Here is a 21,933-nt window from a genome sequence, read left to right on the forward strand (position 1 = left end):
AGTGTGGGCCATTTATGGCTGATATGTTGTGGATCTGTTAATAGTGTGGGCCATTTATTTCTGATATGTTGGGGACCTGTTACTGTTGTGTGCCACTTATGACATTGGCGACTTGTTACTAGTATTGTTCATTTATAACTGGTACGCTGGAGACCTGTCACTTGAATGAGCCATTTACAAATGGTACTTTCTTGGCCTGTTTCTAGTATGGACCGTCTATAGTTTATACATTGGCGACCTGTTTGTAGAACGGTTCTTTTGTGGCTGATACATTGGCTACCTGTTACTAGTATTTGTCATTTATGACTGGTACATTTCTGACCTCTAACTAGTATTGGTCATTTACAAATGGTTCATTGGCGATCTGTTACTAGTATGTGCCATTTATTCCTGGAAGATTGGCGATCTGCTAGAAGCATGGGACTTATGGCTGGTTATCAACCAGAGAAATAAAAATACCCCTAAAATATAACTTTTAATACTTATAGGTAAAATTACCCTTCTGGGGTCAGGAGACAATAATTAATCTTAACAATAATTTTAACAATACTATAAGGATAGAGGTAAATTGGTGAGGGGGTGATCTTTCCCTTACTCACCCTACCGCGGAGGTTGGCACCCTAAGTACGACATGGCACCCCCTGTTGTGAATTCTGTGGTCGAGCTCCCTCCTGTGGTCATGAGTGGTACTTCGGCTGGTTCTGTCTATGAGCTTCCTCTGGTGGATGTGAGTGGGGCTGCGGCTTCTGAGTTTCCTTCCTCAGGTGACGAGGTTAAGTCGTTGGGTGCTGCTCTATTTAACTCCACCTAGTTCTTTGTTCCTTGCCTCCAGTCAATGTTCCAGTATTGGTCTTGCTCACTCCTGGATCGTCCTTGTGGCCTGCATAAGCTAAGTTCTGCTTGTGTTTCTTGGTTTGCTATTTTTTCTGTCCAGCTTGCTAATTTGGTTTTTCTTGCTTGCTGGAAGCTCTGGGACGCAGAGGAAGCACCTCTGTACCGTTAGTCGGTGCGGAGGGTCTTTTTGCGCCCTCTGCGTGGTTGTTTGTAGGTTTTTGTGCTGACTGCAAAGCTATCTTTCCTATCCTCGGTCTATTCAGTAAGTCGGGCCTCACTTTGCTAAAATCTATTTCATCTCTGTGTTTGTATTTTCATCTTTACTCACAGTCATTATATGTGGGGGGCTGCCTTTTCCTTTGGGGAATTTCTCTGAGGCAAGGTAGGCTTATTTTTCTATCTTCAGGGCTAGCTAGTTTCTCAGGCTGTGCCCGAGGTGCTTAGGTCTGGTCAGGAGCGCTCCACGGCTACCTCTAGTGTGGTGTGATAGGATTAGGGATTGCGGTCAGCAGAGTTCCCACGTCTCAGAGCTCGTCCTATGTTATTAGTAACTATCAGGTCACTTTGTGTGCTCTTAACCACCAGGTCCATTGTGTTTCTGAACCACCAGTTCATAACAGTACTGGAGGCCCAAAGTACTAATGCTTCTCAATAGAGGGAAAAGAGAAGTTCTGAGACCATTTTTTTTTTCTGCACTGTGTTTTGTCTTTCTTTTCCCCTAGACATTTGGGTGGTTCAGGACACAGGTGTAGTGATGGACATTAAAGGTCTGTTTTCTTGTGTGGATCATCTCACTGCAAGAGTACAAAATATTCAAGACATTGTGGTTCAGAAATCTATGTTAGAACCTAGAATTCCTATTCCTGACTTATTTTCTGGAGATAGAGCTAAGTTTTTGAATTTCAAAAATAATTGTAAACTGTTTCTGGCTTTGAAACCCCGCTCCTCTGGTGACCCAGTTCAACAAGTTAAGATCATTATTTCTTTATTACGTGGCGACCCTCAAGACTGGGCATTTTCCCTTGCGCCAGGAGATCCTGCATTATGCGATATTGATGCGTTTTTTCTGGCGCTCGGATTGCTGTATGATGAACCTAATTCAGTGGATCAGGCAGAGAAAAATTTGCTGGCTCTGTGTCAGGGTCAGGATGAGGTAGAGATATATTGTCAGAAGTTTAGGAAGTGGTCTGTGCTCACTCAATGGAATGAATGTGCGCTGGCAGCAATTTTCAGAAAGGGTCTCTCTGAAGCCCTTAAGGATGTCATGGTGGGATTTCCTATGCCTGCTGGTCTGAATGAGTCTATGTCTTTGGCCATTCAGATCGATCGACGCTTACGTGAGCGTAAAAATGTGCACCATTTGGCAGTATTATCTGAGCATAAACCTGAGCCTATGCAATGTGATAGGACTTTGACCAGAGCTGAAAGGCAAGAACACAGACGTCGGAATGGGCTGTGTTTTTACTGTGGTGATTCCACTCATGCTATCTCCGATTGTCCTAAGCGCACTAAGCGGTTTGCTAGGTCTGCCACCATTGGTACGGTACAGTCGAAATTTCTTTTGTCCGTTACTTTGATCTGCTCTTTGTCATCCTATTCTGTCATGGCATTTGTGGATTCAGGCGCTGCCCTGAATCTGATGGACTTGGAGTTTGCTAGGCGCTGTGGGTTTTTCTTGGAGCCCTTGCAGTATCCTATTCCATTGAGAGGCATTGATGCTACGCCTTTGGCCAAGAATAAGCCTCAGTACTGGACCCAACTGACCATGTGCATGGCTCCTGCGCATCAGGAGGATATTCGCTTTTTGGTGTTGCATAATCTGCATGATGTGGTCGTGTTGGGGTTGCCATGGCTACAAGTCCATAACCCGGTATTGGATTGGAAATCTATGTCTGTGTCCAGCTGGGGTTGTCAGTGTGTACATGGTGATGTTCCAGTTCTGTCTATTTCATCATCCACCCCTTCTGAGGTCCCAGAGTTCTTGTCGGATTACCGGGATGTATTTGATGAGCCCAAGTCCAGTGCCCTACCTCCGCATAGGGATTGCGATTGTGCTATCGATTTGATTCCTGGTAGTAAGTTTCCTAAGGGTCGACTGTTTAATTTGTCTGTGCCTGAGCACGCCGCTATGCGGAGTTACGTAAAGGAATCCTTGGAGAAGGGTCATATTCGCCCGTCGTCGTCGCCATTGGGAGCAGGGTTCTTTTTTGTGGCCAAGAAGGATGGTTCGTTGAGACCTTGTATTGATTACTGCCTTCTAAATAAAATCACAGTCAAATTTCAGTACCCCTTGCCGCTGCTGTCTGATTTGTTTGCTCGGATTAAGGGGGCTAGTTGGTTCACCAAGATAGATCTTCATGGTGCGTATAATCTTGTGCGTATTAAACAGGGCGATGAATGGAAAACAGCATTTAATACGCCCGAGGGCCATTTTGAGTACCTGGTTATGCCATTCGGGCTTTCCAATGCTCCATCAGTATTTCAGTCCTTTATGCATGACATCTTCCGAGAGTACCTGGATAAATTCCTGATTGTATACTTGGATGATATTTTGGTCTTCTCGGATGATTGGGAGTCTCACGTGAAGCAGGTTAGAATGGTGTTCCAGGTCCTGCGTGCGCATTCTTTGTTTGTGAAGGGGTCAAAGTGTCTCTTTGGTGTTCAGAAGGTTTCATTTTTGGGTTTCATTTTTTCCCCTTCTACTATCGAGATGGACCCTGTTAAAGTTCAGGCCATTTATGATTGGACTCAGCCGACATCTCTGAAGAGTCTGCAAAAGTTCCTGGGCTTTGCTAATTTTTATCGTCGCTTCATCAATAATTTTTCTAGTATTGCTAAACCGTTGACTGATTTAACCAAGAAGGGTGCCGATGTGGTCAATTGGTCTTCTGCTGCTGTAGAAGCTTTTCAGGAGTTGAAGCGTCGTTTTTCTTCTGCCCCTGTGTTGTGCCAGCCAGATGTTTCGCTCCCGTTCCAGGTCGAGGTTGATGCTTCTGAGATTGGAGCAGGGGCTGTTTTGTCGCAAAGAAGTTCTGATGGCTCGGTGATGAAACCATGTGCCTTCTTTTCCAGGAAGTTTTCGCCTGCTGAGCGTAATTATGATGTTGGCAATCGAGAGTTGTTGGCCATGAAGTGGGCATTCGAGGAGTGGCGTCATTGGCTTGAAGGAGCTAAGCATCGCGTGGTGGTCTTGACTGATCACAAGAACTTGACTTATCTTGAGTCTGCCAAACGGTTGAATCCTAGACAGGCTCGTTGGTCGCTGTTTTTCTCCCGTTTTGACTTTGTGGTTTCGTACCTTCCGGGCTCTAAGAATGTGAAGGCGGATGCCCTGTCTAGGAGTTTTGTGCCCGACTCTCCGGGTTTGCCTGAGCCGGCGGGTATTCTCAAAGAGGGGGTAATTTTGTCTGTCATCTCCCCTGATTTGCGGTGGGTGCTGCAAAAATTTCAGGCTAATAGACCTGACCGTTGCCCAGCGGAGAAACTGTTTGTCCCTGATAAATGGACGAGTAGAGTTATCTCTGAGGTTCATTGTTCGGTGTTGGCTGGTCATCCTGGAATCTTTGGTACCAGAGATTTGGTGGCTAGATCCTTTTGGTGGCCGTCTCTGTCGTGGGATGTGCATTCGTTTGTGCAGTCCTGTGGGATTTGTGCTCGGGCTAAGCCCTGCTGTTCTCGTGCCAGTGGGTTGCTTTTGCCCTTGCCAGTCCCGAAGAGGCCCTGGACACATATCTCTATGGATTTTATTTCGGATCTCCCCGTCTCTCAAAAGATGTCGGTCATTTGGGTGGTTTGTGATCGCTTCTCTAAGATGGTCCATTTGGTACCCTTGTCTAAATTGCCTTCCTCCTCTGATTTGGTGCCATTGTTTTTCCAGCATGTAGTTCATTTACATGGCATTCCGGAGAACATCGTTTCTGACAGAGGTTCCCAGTTTGTTTCGAGGTTTTGGCCAGCCTTTTGTGCTAAGATGGGCATTGATTTGTCTTTTTCCTCGGCTTTCCATCCTCAGACAAATGGCCAAACTGAACGAACCAATCAGACCTTGGAAACATATCTGAGATGTTTTGTTTCTGCTGATCAGGATGATTGGGTGTCCTTTTTGCCTTTGGCTGAGTTCGCCCTTAATAATCGGGCCAGCTCGGCTACTTTGGTTTCGCCGTTTTTCTGCAATTCTGGTTTCCATCCTCGTTTCTCTTCAGGGCAGGTTGAGTCTTCGGACTGTCCTGGTGTGGATACTGTGGTGGATAGGTTGCAGCAGATTTGGACTCATGTAGTGGACAATTTGACAGTGTCCCAGGAGAAGGCTCAACGTTTCGCTAACCGCAGGCGCTGTGTGGGTCCCCGACTTCGTGTTGGGGATTTGGTTTGGTTGTCGTCTCGTTATATTCCTATGAAAGTTTCCTCTCCTAAGTTTAAGCCTCGTTTCATTGGTCCATATAGGATTTCTGAGGTTCTTAATCCTGTTTCTTTTCGTTTGACCCTTCCAGCTTCTTTTTCCATCTATAATGTATTCCATAGGTCATTGTTGCGGAGATACGTGGCACCTGTGGTTCCATCCGTTGATCCTCCTGCCCCGGTTTTGGTTGAGGGGGAGTTGGAGTATATAGTAGAGAAGATTTTGGATTCTCGTATTTCGAGACGGAAACTCCAGTACCTGGTTAAGTGGAAGGGTTATGGTCAGGAAGATAATTCCTGGGTCTTTGCCTCTGATGTTCATGCTGCCGATCTGGTTCGTGCCTTTCATTTGGCTCATCCTGGTCGGCCTGGGGGCTCTGGTGAGGGTTAGGTGACCCCTCCTCAAGGGGGGGGTACTGTTGTGAATTCTGTGGTCGAGCTCCCTCCTGTGGTCATGAGTGGTACTTCGGCTGGTTCTGTCTATGAGCTTCCTCTGGTGGATGTGAGTGGGGCTGCGGCTTCTGAGTTAACTTCCTCAGGTGACAAGGTTAAGTCGTTGGGTGCTGCTCTATTTAACTCCACCTAGTTCTTTGTTCCTTGCCTCGAGTCAATGTTCCAGTATTGGTCTTGCTCTCTCCTGAGTTCTGCTTGTGTTTCTTGGTTTGCTATTTTTTCTGTCCAGCTTGCTATTTTGGTTTGTCTTGCTTGCTGGAAGCTCTGGGACGCAGAGGAAGCACCTCTGTACCGTTAGTCGGTGCGGAGGGTCTTTTTGCACCCTCTGCGTGGTTGTTTGTAGGTTTTTGTGCTGACTGCAAAGCTATCTTTCCTATCCTCGGTCTATTCAGTAAGTCGGGCCTCACTTTGCTAAAATCTATTTCATCTCTGTGTTTGTATTTTCATCTTTACTCACAGTCATTATATGTGGGGGGCTGCCTTTTCCTTTGGGGAATTTCTCTGAGGCAAGGTAGGCTTATTTTTCTATCTTCAGGGCTAGCTAGTTTCTCAGGCTGTGCCCGAGGCGCCTAAGTCTGGTCAGGAGCACTCCACGGCTACCTCTAGTGTGGTGTGATAGGATTAGGGATTGCGGTCAGCAGAGTTCCCACGTCTCAGAGCTCGTCCTATGTTATTAGTAACTATCAGGTCACTTTGTGTGCTCTTAACCACCAGGTCCATTGTGTTTCTGAACCACCAGTTCATAACAACCCCCACTCAACGACGCTCTCCCTTAAGACCCTAAGGGGGACTATCAGAGAAACCTCATCACCAACACCAATATATCATACCGAAATAATGCAGGGAAACAATAGATCCATAGCTTAGCAGTGGTCACAGAAATAATAATTTAGGATATACCCATCAGTTAAATGTCCATCCCCACAGATGGGTATATCCTAAATTATTATATCCTAAATTATTATTTCTGTGACCACTGCTACGCTATGGATCTATTGTTTCCCTGCATTATTTTGATATGTGACTGAAGAATATATTTGTTTTGGAGCATATTGGTGCTATTCAGATTGTGGATATACAGGGGTTGGACAAAATACCCACTGTCTCCAATATTTGGTTGGCCCACAGATTTCGTATAGTGTGCAGTCACAGCCTATGTTCCTCCAGATCCTCATGGATCCCCCTCCAGCCAACAATCAATCTCCAAAACTCCATAGATCATCCATCCCATCTTGGATCCTCTTCCATCGAAATCCCTCCGACTGCCTGATTAAACCTATTCCATCAGCTGGAACTGTATGTAAGACCCCCTGTGATGACGGCTCCCCTAAGTCTACTATCCTCAACCACACAATGGGCCTAGGTTAGTGAGTACAATGGGAGTAAAGGTACCGTCACACATAACGATTTAGTTAACGATGTCGTTGCAACGTCACGCTTTTGTTGACGTAGCAACGATCCCGCTAACGATCTCATTATGTGTGACAGCGACTAACGATCAGGCCCCTGCTGGGAGATCGTTGGTCGTTGGGGAATGATCAGGACTTTTTTTGGTCGCTGATCACCCGCTGTCATCGCTGGATCGGCGTGTGTGACGCCGATCCAGCGATGTGTTCACTTGTAACCAGGGTAAATATCGGGTTACTAAGCGCAGGGCCGCGCTTAGTAACCCGATATTTACCCTGGTTACCATTGTAAAAGTTAAAAAAAAACACTACATACTTACATTCCGATGTCTGTCACGTCCCCCGGCGTCCACAGGGTTAAAACAGCTTTCGGCAAGAGCGCTGCTAATGCACGCGCTGCTGCCGAGAGCTTCCCTGCACTGACTAAGCAGAGCACAGCGGTGACGTCACCGCTGTTACTGCCGGCGCTGACACAGTCAGTGCAGGGAAGCTCTCGGCAGCAGCGCGTGCAATAGCAGCGCTCTTGCCGAAAGCAGTTTTAACCCAGTGGACGCCGGGGGACGTGACAGACATCAGAATGTAAGTATGTAGTGTTTTTTTTTTTTACTTTTACAATGGTAACCAGGGTAAATATCGGGTTACTAAGGCTAGGTTCACACTAGCGTTGCGCCGCCCTGCGTCGGCGACGCAACGCGCGACGCACGTAAAAACGCGCGCAAACGCGCGCAAAAACGCGCGCGTTTTGCGACGCGTGCGTCGTTTTTGACGAAAATCGGACGCACAGAAAATGCTACGACGCACGTGGCAAAAACGCCACCAAAACAACGCACGCGTCCCCTATGTTAAACATAGGGGCGCGTCGCCGCTGCGTCGCCGGCGCAACAGCGACGCACATTGGCGGAACGCCAATGTGAACGTAGCCTCAGCGTGGCCCTGCACTTAGTAACATGATGTTTACCCTGGTTACCCAGGGACTTCGGCATCGATGAAGACAGTTTCAACGATGCCGAAGTCGTTCCCCTGATCGTTGGTCACTGGAGAGAGCTGTCTGTGTGACAGCGACCACACAACGACTTACCAACGATCACGGCCAGGTCATATCGCTGCTCGTGATCGTTGGTAAGTCGTTTAGTGTGACTAAAGCTTAAGACCTTGTTACAGATGAGATTGAGCCTTAGGTTTACATAAGATCTTGCCTGCTCGTCTTCCTCTGCTGGCTGCCACTGAATAGAAACATTGATTCCTGAGGATGAACTGAGGAGCAAGCAAATAACTAAAACACATCAAGCAAATTAACTGTTAGGGTATGTGCACACGTTCAGGTTTTTTTGCGTTTTTTTCGCGATAAAAACGCATTACAAACTGCAGACATGCATCCTATCATTTACAATACATTCTACAATTTTTGTGCACATGATGCGTTTTTTTCCGCAAAAAAAACGAATTGCGGTAAAAAAAGCAGCATGTTCATTAATTTTGCGGATTTTCTGCGTTTTTCCTGCTATTCTATGCATTCGGGAAAAAACGCACAAAAAACACACCAAAAACAGTCAAAAACGCGAAAAAAAACGCATGCAGATTTCTGGCAGAAATGTCTGGTTTTTGTCAGGAAATTTCTGCTAGAAAATCTTGACGTGTGCACATAGCCTTAGAGCTGTGGACTCCACTCTACGTCCATTTGTCCAATAGTCTTTAGAAAGCGGCCATATCCTCACAGTTAGTACTATGGATATTTTATGGCTGGTACATTGGTGATCTATTAGTACAATGGGTCTTTTATGGCTGGTACATTGGTGATCTATTAGTACAATGGGTCTTTTATGGCTGGTACATTGGTGATCTATTAGTACAATGGGTCTTTTATGGCTGGAGCATTGGTGACCTGGCACTACTAAGGGCCTTTAATGTTTGGTACATTGGCGATCTGTTGCTATCATGGGTCTTTTTTGGCTGGTACACTGGTGATCTGTTACTACTATGATCTTTTTATGTCTGGTACAATGGCGATCTGTTACTTCTCTGAACCTTTTATGACTTGTACATTGGCAATCTGTTGCTACCATGGGTCTTTTATGGCTAGTAGATTGGTGATCTGTTAGTATTATGGGTAGTGTTGAGCGATACCTTCTGATATCAAGAAGTATCGGTATCGGATTAGATCGGCCGATATCCAAAAAATATCGGATATCGCCGATACCGATACCCAATACCAATGCAAGTCAATGGGACACAAATATCGGAATGTAAATAAGCCCTTTCTGTCCTTCTACATCCTGTTCCGGAGGGGCGAAGAGTGTGGGCGGTGCGTGGGCAGACACTGTGCGTGTCTGTGTGTGCAGGCGGGGTCTGTGCGGGCCTGCCGGGGATCTGTATGGGCGTCTCGGGGCTCTGTGCGGCCTGCCGGGGCTCTGTGTGGGCTTGCCGGGGCTCTGTGCGGGCTTGCCGGAGAGCTGTGCAGCTTGCAGGGGCTCTGTGCCAGCTTGCCGGGGCTCTGTGCATGCTTGCCGGGGCTTTGTGCGGCTTGCCGGGGCTCTATGCGGGCTTCCCGAGGCTCTGTGCGGGCTTGCCGGGGCTCTGTGTGGGCTTGTCGGGGCTCTGTACGGGCTTGCCGAGGCTCTGTGTGGGCTTACCGGGGCTCTGTGCGGGCTTGCCGGAGAGCTGTGCAGCTTGCAGGGGCTCTGTGCCAGCTTGCCGGGGCTCTGTGCATGCTTGCCGGGGCTTTGTGCGGCTTGCCGGGGCTCTATGCGGGCTTCCCGGGGCTCTGTACGGGCTTGCCGGGGCTCTGTGCGGGCTTGCCGGGGCTCTGTACGGGCTTGCCGAGGCTCTGTGCGGGCTTGCCGGGGCTCTGTGTGGGCTTGTCGGGGCTCTGTGTGGGCATGTCGGGGCTCTGTGCGGCTTGCGGGGGCTCTGTACGGGCTTGTCGGGGCTCTGTGCGGCTTGCCGGGACTCTGTACGGGTTTGTCGGGGCTCTGTGCGGCTTGCCGGGACTCTGTACGGGCTTGTTGGGACTCTCTGCGGGCTGCCGGGGTCTGTGCAGGCATCGTCCGATGGGACTACAAGTCCCATCGGACGACGCCTGCAACAGTGACAGTGATTGACACATTAGCCGATGATGGGACAGTAGTCGTCCCATCATCCGGCTAATGTGTTGAATGTAAAAAAAAAAAAATACTACATACATACTACATACATACTACATACATACTACATACAATACATTCATACATTACATACAGTAACATAGTAACATAGTTAGTAAGGCCGAAAAAAGACATTTGTCCATCCAGTTCAGCCTATATTCCATCATAATAAATCCCCAGATCTACGTCCTTCTACAGAACCTAATAATTGTATGATACAATATTGTTCTGCTCCAGGAAGACATCCAAGCCTCTCTTGAACCCCTCGACTGAGTTCGCCATCACCACCTCCTCAGGCAAGCAATTCCAGATTCTCACTGCCCTAACAGTAAAGAATCCTCTTCTATGTTGGTGGAAAAACCTTCTCTCCTCCAGACGCAAAGAATGCCCCCTTGTGCCCGTCACCTTCCTTGGTATAAACAGATCCTCAGCGAGATATTTGTATTGTCCCCTTATATACTTATACATGGTTATTAGATCGCCCCTCAGTCGTCTTTTTTCTAGACTGAATAATCCTAATTTCGCTAATCTATCTGGGTATTGTAGTTCTCCCATCCCCTTTATTAATTTTGTTGCCCTCCTTTGTACTCTCTCTAGTTCCATTATATCCTTCCTGAGCACCGGTGCCCAAAACTGGACACAGTACTCCATGTGCGGTCTAACTAGGGATTTGTACAGAGGCAGTATAATGCTCTCATCATGTGTATCCAGACCTCTTTTAATGCACCCCATGATCCTGTTTGCCTTGGCAGCTGCTGCCTGGCACTGGCTGCCCCAGGTAAGTTTATCATTAACTAGGATCCCCAAGTCCTTCTCCCTGTCAGATTTACCCAGTGGTTTCCCATTCAGTGTGTAATGGTGATATTGATTCCCTCTTCCCATGTGTATAACCTTACATTTATCATTGTTAAACCTCATCTGCCACCTTTCAGCCCAAGTTTCCAACTTATCCAGATCCATCTGTAGCAGAATACTATCTTCTCTTGTATTAACTGCTTTACATAGTTTTGTATCATCTGCAAATATCGATATTTTACTGTGTAAACCTTCTACCAGATCATTAATGAATATGTTGAAGAGAACAGGTCCCAATACTGACCCCTGCGGTACCCCACTGGTCACAGCGACCCAGTTAGAGACTATACCATTTATAACCACCCTCTGCTTTCTATCACTAAGCCAGTTACTAACCCATTTACACACATTTTCCCCCAGACCAAGCATTCTCATTTTGTGTACCAACCTCTTGTGCGGCACGGTATCAAACGCTTTGGAAAAATCGAGATATACCACGTCCAATGACTCACCGTGGTCCAGCCTATAGCTTACCTCTTCATAAAAACTGATTAGATTGGTTTGACAGGAGCGATTTCTCATAAACCCATGCTGATATGGAGTTAAACAGTTATTCTCATTGAGATAATCCAGAATAACATCCCTCAGAAACCCTTCAAATATTTTACCAACAATAGAGGTTAGACTTACTGGCCTATAATTTCCAGGTTCACTTTTAGAGCCCTTTTTGAATATTGACACCACATTTGCTATGCGCCAGTCCTGCGGAACAGATCCTGTCGCTATAGAGTCCCTAAAAATAAGAAATAATGGTTTATCTATTACATTACTTAGTTCCCTTAGTACTCGTGGGTGTATGCCATCCGGACCCGGAGATTTATCTATTTTAATCTTATTTAGCCGGTTTCGCACCTCTTCTTGGGTTAGATTGGTGACCCTTAATATTGGGTTTTCATTGTTTCTTGGGATTTCACCTAGCATTTCATTTTCCACCGTGAATACCGTGGAGAAGAAGGTGTTTAATATGTTAGCTTTTTCCTCGTCATCTACAACCATTCTTTCCTCACTATTTTTTAAGGGGCCTACATTTTCAGTTTTTATTCTTTTACTATTGATATAGTTGAAGAACAGTTTGGGATTAGTTTTACTCTCCTTAGCAATGTGCTTCTCTGTTTCCTTTTTGGCAGCTTTAATTAGTTTTTTAGATAAAGTATTTTTCTCCCTATAGTTTTTTAGAGCTTCAATGGTGCCATCCTGCTTTAGTTGTGCAAATGCTTTCTTTTTACTGTTAATTGCCTGTCTTACTTCTTTGTTTAGCCACATTGGGTTTTTCCTATTTCTAGTCCTTTTATTCCCACAAGGTATAAACCGCTTACAGTGCCTATTTAGGATGTTCTTAAACATTTCCCATTTATTATCTGTATTCTTATTTCTGAGCATATTGTCCCAGTCTACCAGATTAAGGGCATCTCTAAGCTGGTCAAACTTTGCCTTCCTAAAGTTCAGTACATACATACAGACATACAGTACATTAAACAAAGAGTTCATACTCACCATTACTTGTCACTTTGTTCCCCGAAGCCAGTGTCAACCTGTAAAAAAGATTAAAATAACAAACAACCAATATACTCCCTGTCCGTAGAAATCCACGAGTGTCCCACGACGATCTCCTGTGGAGAACAGCAGCATCAGCTGATGCGACCGCTCTCTAGGGGCTCCAGGAACACAATGACGGGAGAAAGGTATCCTTCCGCACTGTATTCCTCCACTGCTGTAAAAAAAATAGTCCCTAGTCTCACTTTTGGCATTGCTGGGTGAGAAATTTTCCCACGCAGCAATTGCCATAAAGTGAGACTTTGAACTTCAGTAACCTTAGTGATGCACTGCAGGAGCCATTGTCTCCTGTCAGTGTGTCACTGAGGGTCCTATAGAGCAGTGACATCACCCGGCCGACGGCCGGGGCCAATATTTGTAGCCTGCTATGAATATCAGCCCGCAGCTGTCTGCATAGCCTTTACTGGCTATTAAAATAGGGGAACCCCCCAAAAAATGACGTGGGGTCCCCCTATATTTTATAGCCAGAAAGGCTACGCAGACAGCTGCGGGCTGATATTCATAGCCTAGAGAGGGGCGGTGATCTGTTACTGCTATGGGTCTTTTATGGCTGGTAAATTGTCAATCTGTTGCAATCATGGGTCTTTTATGGCTGATACACTGGTGATCTGTTACTACTATGGCCCTTTTTTGTCTGGTACATTGGTGATCTGTTACTGCTCTGGGTCTTTTATGGCAGGTACACTGGTGATCTGTTACTACTATGATCCGTTTATGGCTGGTACATTGGTGATCTGTTACTGCTCTGGGTCTTTTATGGCAGGTACAATGGCGATCTGTTAGTACTATGGGTCTTTTATGGCTAGTACATTGGTGATCTGTTACAACTATGGGCTTTTAGGGCTGGTGCATTGGTGATCTGTTTGTACTATGGTTATTTTATGGTTGGTATATTGGTGATCTGTTACTGCTATTGGTCCTTTTACGGCTGGTACATTTGCGATCTGTTACTACTTTGGGATTTTATGGCTGGTACATTGGCGATCTGTTACTACTATGGGCCTTTTTTGACTGTTACATTGGAAGTCTGTTACTACCATGGGTCTTTTATGGCTGGTGCATTGGTGATCTGTTACTACCATGGGTCTTTTATGGCTGGTGCATTGGTGGCCTGTTACTACTATGGGCCTTTAATGGTTGGTACATTGGCAATCTGTTGCAATCATGTTTTTTTTTATGGCTGATACACTGGTGATCTGTTACTACTATGGGCCTTTTATAGCTGGTACATTGGCAATCTATTGCTACCATGGGTCTTTTATGGCTAGTACATTGGTGATCTGTTAGTACTATGTGTCTTTAATGGCTGGTACATTGGCGATCTGTCAATATTATGGGTATTTTATGACTGGCACATTGGCAAACTGCTATTGCTATGGGTCTTTTATGGCTGGTACTTTGATCTGTTACTATTATGGGTCTTTAATGGCTGGTACATTGGCGATGTGTTAGTATTATGGGTATTTTATGGCTGATACATTGGTGATCTATTAGCACTATGGGTCTTTTATGGCTGGTACATTGGTGATCTGTTACTGCTCTGGGTCTTTTATGGCTGGTACATTGGTGATCTTTTACTACTATGTGCCTATAATGGCTGGTACATTGGCGATCTGTTAGTATTATGGGTCTTTCATGGCTGGTGCATTGGTGGCCTGTTACTACTATGGGCCTTTAATGGTTGGTTCATTGGCGATCTGTTGCTATCATTGGTCTTTTATGGCTGGTACAGTGGCAATCTGTTACTACTATGGTCCTGTTATGGCTGGTACATTTGTGATCTGTTACTGCTATGGGCTTTTATGGCTATCACAATGGTGATCTGTTACTACTATGGGCCTTTTATGGCTGGTACACTGGTGATCTGTTAGTACTATGGGTCTTTTATGGCTGGTACATTGATCTGTTACTACCATGGGTCTTTTATGGCTAGTACATTGGTGACCTGTTACTATTATGGGCCTTTAATGGCTGGTACATTGGTGATCTGTTAGTATTACGGGTATTTTATGACTGGTACATTGGTGACCTTCTATTACCATGGGTCTTTTATGGCTAGTACATTGATGATCTGTTAGTACTATCAGTCTTTTATGGCTGGTGCATTGGTGATCTGTTACTGCTATGGGCCTTTAATGGTTGGTAAATTGGCGATCTGTTAGTATTATGGGTATTTTATGACTGGTACATTGGCATTCTGTTATAACCATGGGTCTTTTATGTCTATTACATTGGTGATCTGTTACTACTATGGATCTTTTATGGCTGGTACATTGGTGATCTGTAAGTACTATGGGTCTTTTATGGCTGGTACATTGGTGATCTGTTAGTATTACGGGTATTTTATGACTGGTACATTGGTGACCTTCTATTACCATGGGTCTTTTATGGCTGGTACATTGGTGATCTGTAAGTACTATGGGTCTTTTATGGCTAGTACATTGGTGATCTGTTAATACTATGGGCCTTTAATGGCTGGTACATTGATCTGTTACTACCATGGGTCTTTTATGGCTAGTACATTGGTGACCTGTTACTATTATGGGCCTTTAATGGCTGGTACATTGGTGATCTGTTAGTATTATGGGTCTTTTATGGCTGGTACATTGGCATTCTGTTATAACCATGGGTCTTTTATGGCTATTACATTGGTGATCTGTTACTACTATGGATCTTTTATGGCTGGTACATTGGTGATCTGTAAGTACTATGGATCTTTTATGGCTGGTACATTGGTGATCTGTAAGTACTATGGGTCTTTTATGGCTAGTACATTGGTGATCTGTAAGTACTATGGGTATTTTATGGCTGGTACATTGGCAACCTTCTATTACCATGGGTCTTTTATGGCTGGTACATTGGTGACCTGTTACTATTATGGGCCTTTAATGGTTGGCACATTGGCGAACTGCTAGTATTATGGGTATTTTATGACGGGTACATTGGCGATCTGTTATTACCATGCAGGTAGTTCCATGCGAACTTCCTATCTCTTGTTCCCGAGGCGGACATGTCTACCAAAATGGGGCAGTTCCAATTTGCTGTTGTCCTCTTCCTTCTCCTCAAACTCACCCTCCACCACCATATCACCAGGCTGACCATGGTCCGTAATTCAACACCCACATAATTTTTTTAAAGGGTGTTTATGATGCCCTTAAAACATTTTGTTATACAGTATGTTCATGTATACCCTCCAGGGGTAAATGTTTGTCAGCCCATGCACTTATTGCATGGGCATTACGAGTATAGGAGACCCGCTTCTTTCTAATGGGAACATTTTTTATGAGGCACTCCTCCACGTCTCTTCCAAGGGGCATTGGCGTAGGGTTTAATTTTTGGCAGCGCTTGCATTCAATGCATAGGCAAACAGTATGGGAGACCCACTTCCTAATAATGGGAACATTGTTTTCAGGAGGTCCACCTGTACGTCTCTTCAAAGGGGTGTTGGGGTGCATCCAAATTTTGGGCAGCCCTGCCACTCACTGCATACACAATAACAGTATAGGAGACCCACTGTTTAATAATGGGAACAAGAAAGCATGGCCGGCTGATGGCTCTCTAAGAATAGTGAGGGCCGCCTGATGGACCTATAAAAATAGGCTTTGTGACTTTCAGAGTCCTCCTTCATAAATGAAGCAGGATGTGTCTGATGAGGTGTCACACACCACACGGCCAGATAAGGTTGTAAAGTGTTACAATGACATTTCCCAGTGAATGCATTTGTCTTGGTTGAAACGCTACGTGTGAACACTGCCCATGGTGTGGAGGAGCATTTTTGTTTTTGGTTATTTATTTTGCCTTATATACAAGTCATTACCCTGGAACAGATATTCCTTAACATATTTGCCAAGAAAATCCATTTTGTTTTTGTTTTTGTATGTTTTATTGTGCGTATGTAAAAGTGTCGTAAGACTCTGACAACATCGTTCACAGCAGTGACCTAGGAGTCAGAAATGCTTCCAGGGGTCTTCTCCATGCTGTCCCTATGTCATTTGAGCACTGTTCCCATCGATTTCTGCAATTTCTAGTCCCTCTACAGACCGCCGGGGGGGACACTGGAAAATGTTCGAGCTTCCCATAGACGTACATTGAATCGAGCACCTGAGCATTCCAATTTGCGCGACCTGAGCAGCGAGCACCCAGGCATTCTAGTGCTCGCCCATCACTAGTTACTACCATGGACCATGTATGGCTGGCATATTGATGACTATTTCTGCTCTCCCTACTCTAGAAAACATGACAGACATTTCGACAGTCGATGAGGACACTAATGAGTTTATGGCCGTGCTGAAGGAAGCTGGGAGATACAAGCTAACAATAAAGTCCTTCAGCTCCTCCGGGTCCTGTGCTGCTCGAGAGAGTGATGACTCTACAGCCGTGAGTTTTTACATCAGTAAGTGAACCTCCAATTACAGCTTGTTCACTACTTGGTGCATGTAGAAATCATCATGAAGGTTTATTAAAGTTTTGCTTTAAGTATGGAAGACCTTGAATAAGAACTCGAGTGCTCTTTAATACAGTGATGGGTGGTGCTGGATCGGGGCAGTACTAAGGCAAGACAGATTTTAGCTTTGTTTGCTGCAGCATGATTATTTCACAAGGGTTAGAAGGGAATGTGTTGCTTTAGCCGAGATTGGATAACGAGCTGTTGGGATGAAAAGAATTGAGGAGTTTGAGATTATTTGCAGATTAGGGTGCATAGATCTAGGGTTAGACTTTGGGTTATAGTGTGGGGAGGACTCATGGGCTTTGATGGTAATGAAAGAAAGTTAGGAAGCATTGGATTAATCATATGGAGTAGGACACCTAGGTTTAGGTTGGGCTGCAGGATTTAGGTGGGATTGGGTTAGGCTATCTGTTAGCATTGGGTTAGGCTGTGGTTACATTATGAGTTAGGTTATGGATGATTTGGCAGGCGCTGGGTTAGGCACTGTTGGGTTAGGCACTGTTGGGTTAGCCTATGGTTTAAGTTATAGGTTAGGCTATGGTTTAGGTTATGCATTAGGTTATGGATTAAGCTATGATTTAGGCCATGGTATAGGTATGGGTTAGGCTATGGTTTAGGTTATGGTTTAGGTCATGAATTAAGCTATGGATTAAGCTATGGTTTAGGTTATGGATTAGGCTATGGTTTAGGTTATGGATTAGGCTATGGTTTGGTATGCGTTAGGCTATGGATGATTTTGAAGGTGCTGGATTAGGCAGTACTGGTTAGATGGTCATGTAAGGCTCTATTATGGAATTCTGTTAGGCTGTGGATTTAGGAGACATTGGATTAGGCCTCGGGAGGGTTTGCTTTTGGTGGATTATATAGATTTATTATAACACATACTGCCTAATTGTGCACAAAGTGTGAGTATTTTGACAATATCATAATTTTTATGCAGATTTTCTAACCCCGAGCTTTATATCCTTGAATGCTGATTGGATGAAACAGATCAGGTGATGAGTATGTGTAATGAATGTGTTGTGGCCTCAGGATGCCCCACCCTTTCTCAGGGTGAATAGAATTATTAGGCAAAATGGCCAAAACAGATTTTTCTGACTCTGAAAGTGAAAAATGATTACAAGTAGAGATGGGCGGGCTCCTGGATGTTCGGGTGCAGCGGGTTTGGACGAATAGTTAAAGAAAAGTTCATGTTCAAGTACCAGAACAATACCCGGACCCAAACCCGGACCCCATTCACTGGAATGGGGGTCTCGGGCATCTATTGTTTGCCGCGCTGTCATGTGCATGCTTCTGCATCACTACCGGTCAGACAGCCACGTTGTCATTTGAGCTGTGATCGAAAGTAAAAAGTTTACTTCCAGTCACTGGCATCAGCTGATGGAACTACTGCTCCAATCAGCCTACACTTGCTGCCACTAATAACAGCAAGAGCAGCCAGCGGCTGATGGGATTTTTCATCAGCCATCACCTGCTCTCTAAATAATTATTTAAAAAGAAAAACGGTGTGGGTTCCCCTGTGTTTTTGATAACCAGCCAGATACAACTGACAGCTGCGGGCTACACCCCAAGCTGTCAATTTTTTCATGGCTGGTTATCAAGAATACAAGGTTCCCCACTCCGTTTTTATAAATTATTCAAATAAATTTAAAAAAAGTGTATCAGGTCTTCCTCATTTTTGACAACCAGTTAAGCTAAAGCAGACAGCGAGGGGCTGGTATTCTCACTAGCCTAAAAATAGCAGCCCACAGCTGCCCAGAAAAGGTGCATCTATTATATGTGGCAATTTTGCCTAGCTCTTCCCACTTGCCTTGTGGCGGTGGCAAGCGGGGTTCATATTTTTGGGGTTGATGCACATTAGTATTGTCCGGTGACATCAAGCCCACGGCTTAGTAATGGAGAGGCATCTGTAAGACACCTATTCATTACTAATCCTATAGTTTTAATGTAAATCAGCACACAGCCTGTATAAAGACTTTTATTTGAAGTAAAACACACTTTTCTTTTTTTATTTAAAAATAAGAAACACAGTTCTACTCACCTAATGCCCATTCCACTGAAGCCATCTTCTCTTGTAGTAAAACAAAAATAAAAAAATAACCATATCCCTCACCTATCCGTCGTTCTATCTCATGCCATAATCCATCTCTGGGGATTATGAACTGCAGTGACCTACAGAGAAAAAGTCTCACGATGCAGTGCTGAGCTCACTTTTCTCATGGTGTAAGCGTTGATCTCACTGAGGTCACCGCAATTCATTGGCCTGGCTATGAACCCAGCCTCAGTGACCTGCGGTAACCTCGATGATGTCACCGCTGCTCACTGATGCTGAGCTCGCAGCAGCTCATTCTCCAGAGGTTTACAGCCTGGACAGTAACATCTTGGCACCCTCCAGACTGAAAACTTTTTTCCTCAGACATGGATTATGGTGTGGGAGACAACGATGGACAGGTGAGGGATTTAGTAGTTTTTTATTTATCTTTTATTACAGGAGACGAGGGATTCAATAGAGTGGGCATTAGGTGGGTATAAATGTGTTTTCCTTTTTATTTAAAAATAACAAAGTGTGTTTTACTTTATTTTAAATGACTTTTTTTCTGTCTGTGTCTGTATTAACCATATAACTATAGGACTAGTAATGGATAGATGTCTTAAGGACACCTCTCCATTACTAAGCCATGGGCTTGATGTCTCCAGATAATACAAAGGTGACATCAACCCCACAAATATGAACTCCACTTGCCACCGCCACAGGACAAGTGGTAAGAGCTGGGGAAAATGCCAGAATTGGCATCCTTTCTGGGTGGCTGCGGGCTGCTATTTTTAGGCTGGGGGGCAATATCCATGGCCCCTTACCAGCCTGAGAATGCCAGTCCCCAGCTGTCTACTTCAGCTTGGCTGGTTGTCAAAAATGGGGGGACCCCATGCCGTTTTTCTTTAATTATTTATTTAAATAATCAAAAAAACAGCATGGGGACCCCTTTATTCTAGATAAACAGCCATGTTAAAGCTGACAGCTGAGGGGTCCAGCCTCCAGCTGTCAGTTTTGATTGTGTGGTTATCAAAAATACAGGGGAACCCAGGCTGTTTTGTTTTTTTATATTATTTATTTAGTCTGCAGGTGCCGGCTGATGAATACGGCCATAAGCTGCCACCTGCTATCGCTGTTATTAGCACCAGCAGGCGTAAGCTGAAGGGAGTAGTAGTCCCATCAGCTGACGCTAGTGACCAAAGGTTAACCTTTTACCTCCGATCACAGCTGCGGGCTCACACTGTCATTTAACAGCATGGGAACTGTGGTTGCCTAACTGGCACTAATGATTTTACCCCTGGCCAGAAGCAATGTTTGCCTCGCTGTCATGCAGATAAAGTCCATATTTGGTGTTCTTGCCTAAAAAGTAGGTGTTTGGTACGGACACTGAACTTTACTGTTCGAGTTTGCCCATCTCTATTTACAGGTTGTGCAAAGAATTGTCTGAGATTGTCAGATAAAAGAGCCATCAGAACAACAGCAGCAAAAGGATTGTAGTAAATGGCCACCAGGGGGCAAAAAACATGAGAAAGAAAAGCCGCAGAAAGATCGCCAAAGATTCGAAAAGAATCAGAGATTACTGGAGCCATTATCCTCAAGTGCTGCCATATTCCAGAGCTGCAGCTTCTTTGGAGGCCAGAAGTACAAGGTGCTCAGAGACACGACTGATGTGAGGAGGCAGAGCCCGACCACCACTGAGCAAGGCACAGAAGTACAAGGTTTTTAATGCTCAGAGACACGGCTGAGGTGAGGAGGTCGAGCCCGACCACCTCTGAGGAATACCCAGAGGTACAAGGTGTTCTGTTCTCATAGATACAGCCGATGTGAGGAGGCTGAGCCTGACGACCACTGAGCAAGACGCAAAATTACAAGATGTTCAGTGCTTACAGTAGAGACTCAGATGAGGTGAGGAGAACGAGCTCGACCACCACTGAGCAAGACACAGAAGTACAAGGTGTTTAATGCTCAGAAACATGGCCGAGGTGAGGAGGCCGATCCTGAACAACTTTGAGGAAGACCAAGTACAAGGTGTTCAGTTCTTATTGATACAGCCGAGGTGAGGAGGCTGAGCCCGACCACCACTGAGCAAGACGCAGGAGGGAAGAAATCAGGACTGAACCAAGAAATATGATAGATTGTTCCCAGGTTTTATGGACTAATGAGACAACTCCGGACTGAGCAGACAGATGGGCCGGGGCTGGATCAGTACCGGGCACAGACTTCCTCTTGTTGGCAGATATGCAAAAGATACAGACTTATTTGTGTGAAGGAGGAGTTTACACTTTTCTGACAGTAGATGGCGATGTTGTTACTGTTATATGCTTAGATGAATGTAATGCATATACTTGTTGTACTTTGGTTTCACTTTCTCTCTGGTAAAAGGTTCTTCAGACTTCCTGTTATGCTGTATTAAGAAGCTGATGCATGCACTTCATGTTCTGTGTAGATAAAAGTTGAATTACCCCATATAATCTAATCTCACAAGTTTCTTCTGCGACCAAACTATGCAACACCTCTTCCCGTCAGACTTCAGTGAGGTGGAGGTGGGCACGGCTATGGCTGGGATTATTACAGAGAAGTTTGTTGGATCGGATTGAAGATGGATCACAATCACCTCCCAAACCTCCTGCTTGTGATGAAGACACGTTCTGACAGGAGAGGAGCAGGAACAAGTTTGTGTCTCTCCAGAAAACCAGGATTGTTCTGCAGGACAAGGTTCCATCGCAGCATCGAAGTCTTCACTGCTCGGGACCAGGAAAGGCCACAAACATGGAGAATAATAACCCGGCCCTGTCCTTATCGGACCTAAACCCT

The 21,933-nt window shown here is 45.1% G+C and overlaps 1 protein-coding gene across 3 annotated transcripts in view; it reads left to right on the plus strand.

The window, feature by feature from the left end:
• The window catches only part of PTPRO (protein tyrosine phosphatase receptor type O), a 484,495-nt gene that overhangs the window by 199,274 nt on the left and 263,288 nt on the right, over positions 1-21,933 (plus strand). For all 3 annotated transcript variants that reach the window (XM_069762736.1, XM_069762737.1, XM_069762738.1), the window contains exon 6: positions 16,872-17,033. In XM_069762736.1, coding sequence (XP_069618837.1) covers positions 16,872-17,033 — 162 coding nt within the window. The remainder of the gene's footprint in view (positions 1-16,871; positions 17,034-21,933) is intronic.

Source organism: Ranitomeya imitator, chromosome 4 (genome assembly GCF_032444005.1).
Source record: "Ranitomeya imitator isolate aRanImi1 chromosome 4, aRanImi1.pri, whole genome shotgun sequence".
NCBI lineage: Eukaryota > Metazoa > Chordata > Amphibia > Anura > Dendrobatidae > Ranitomeya > Ranitomeya imitator.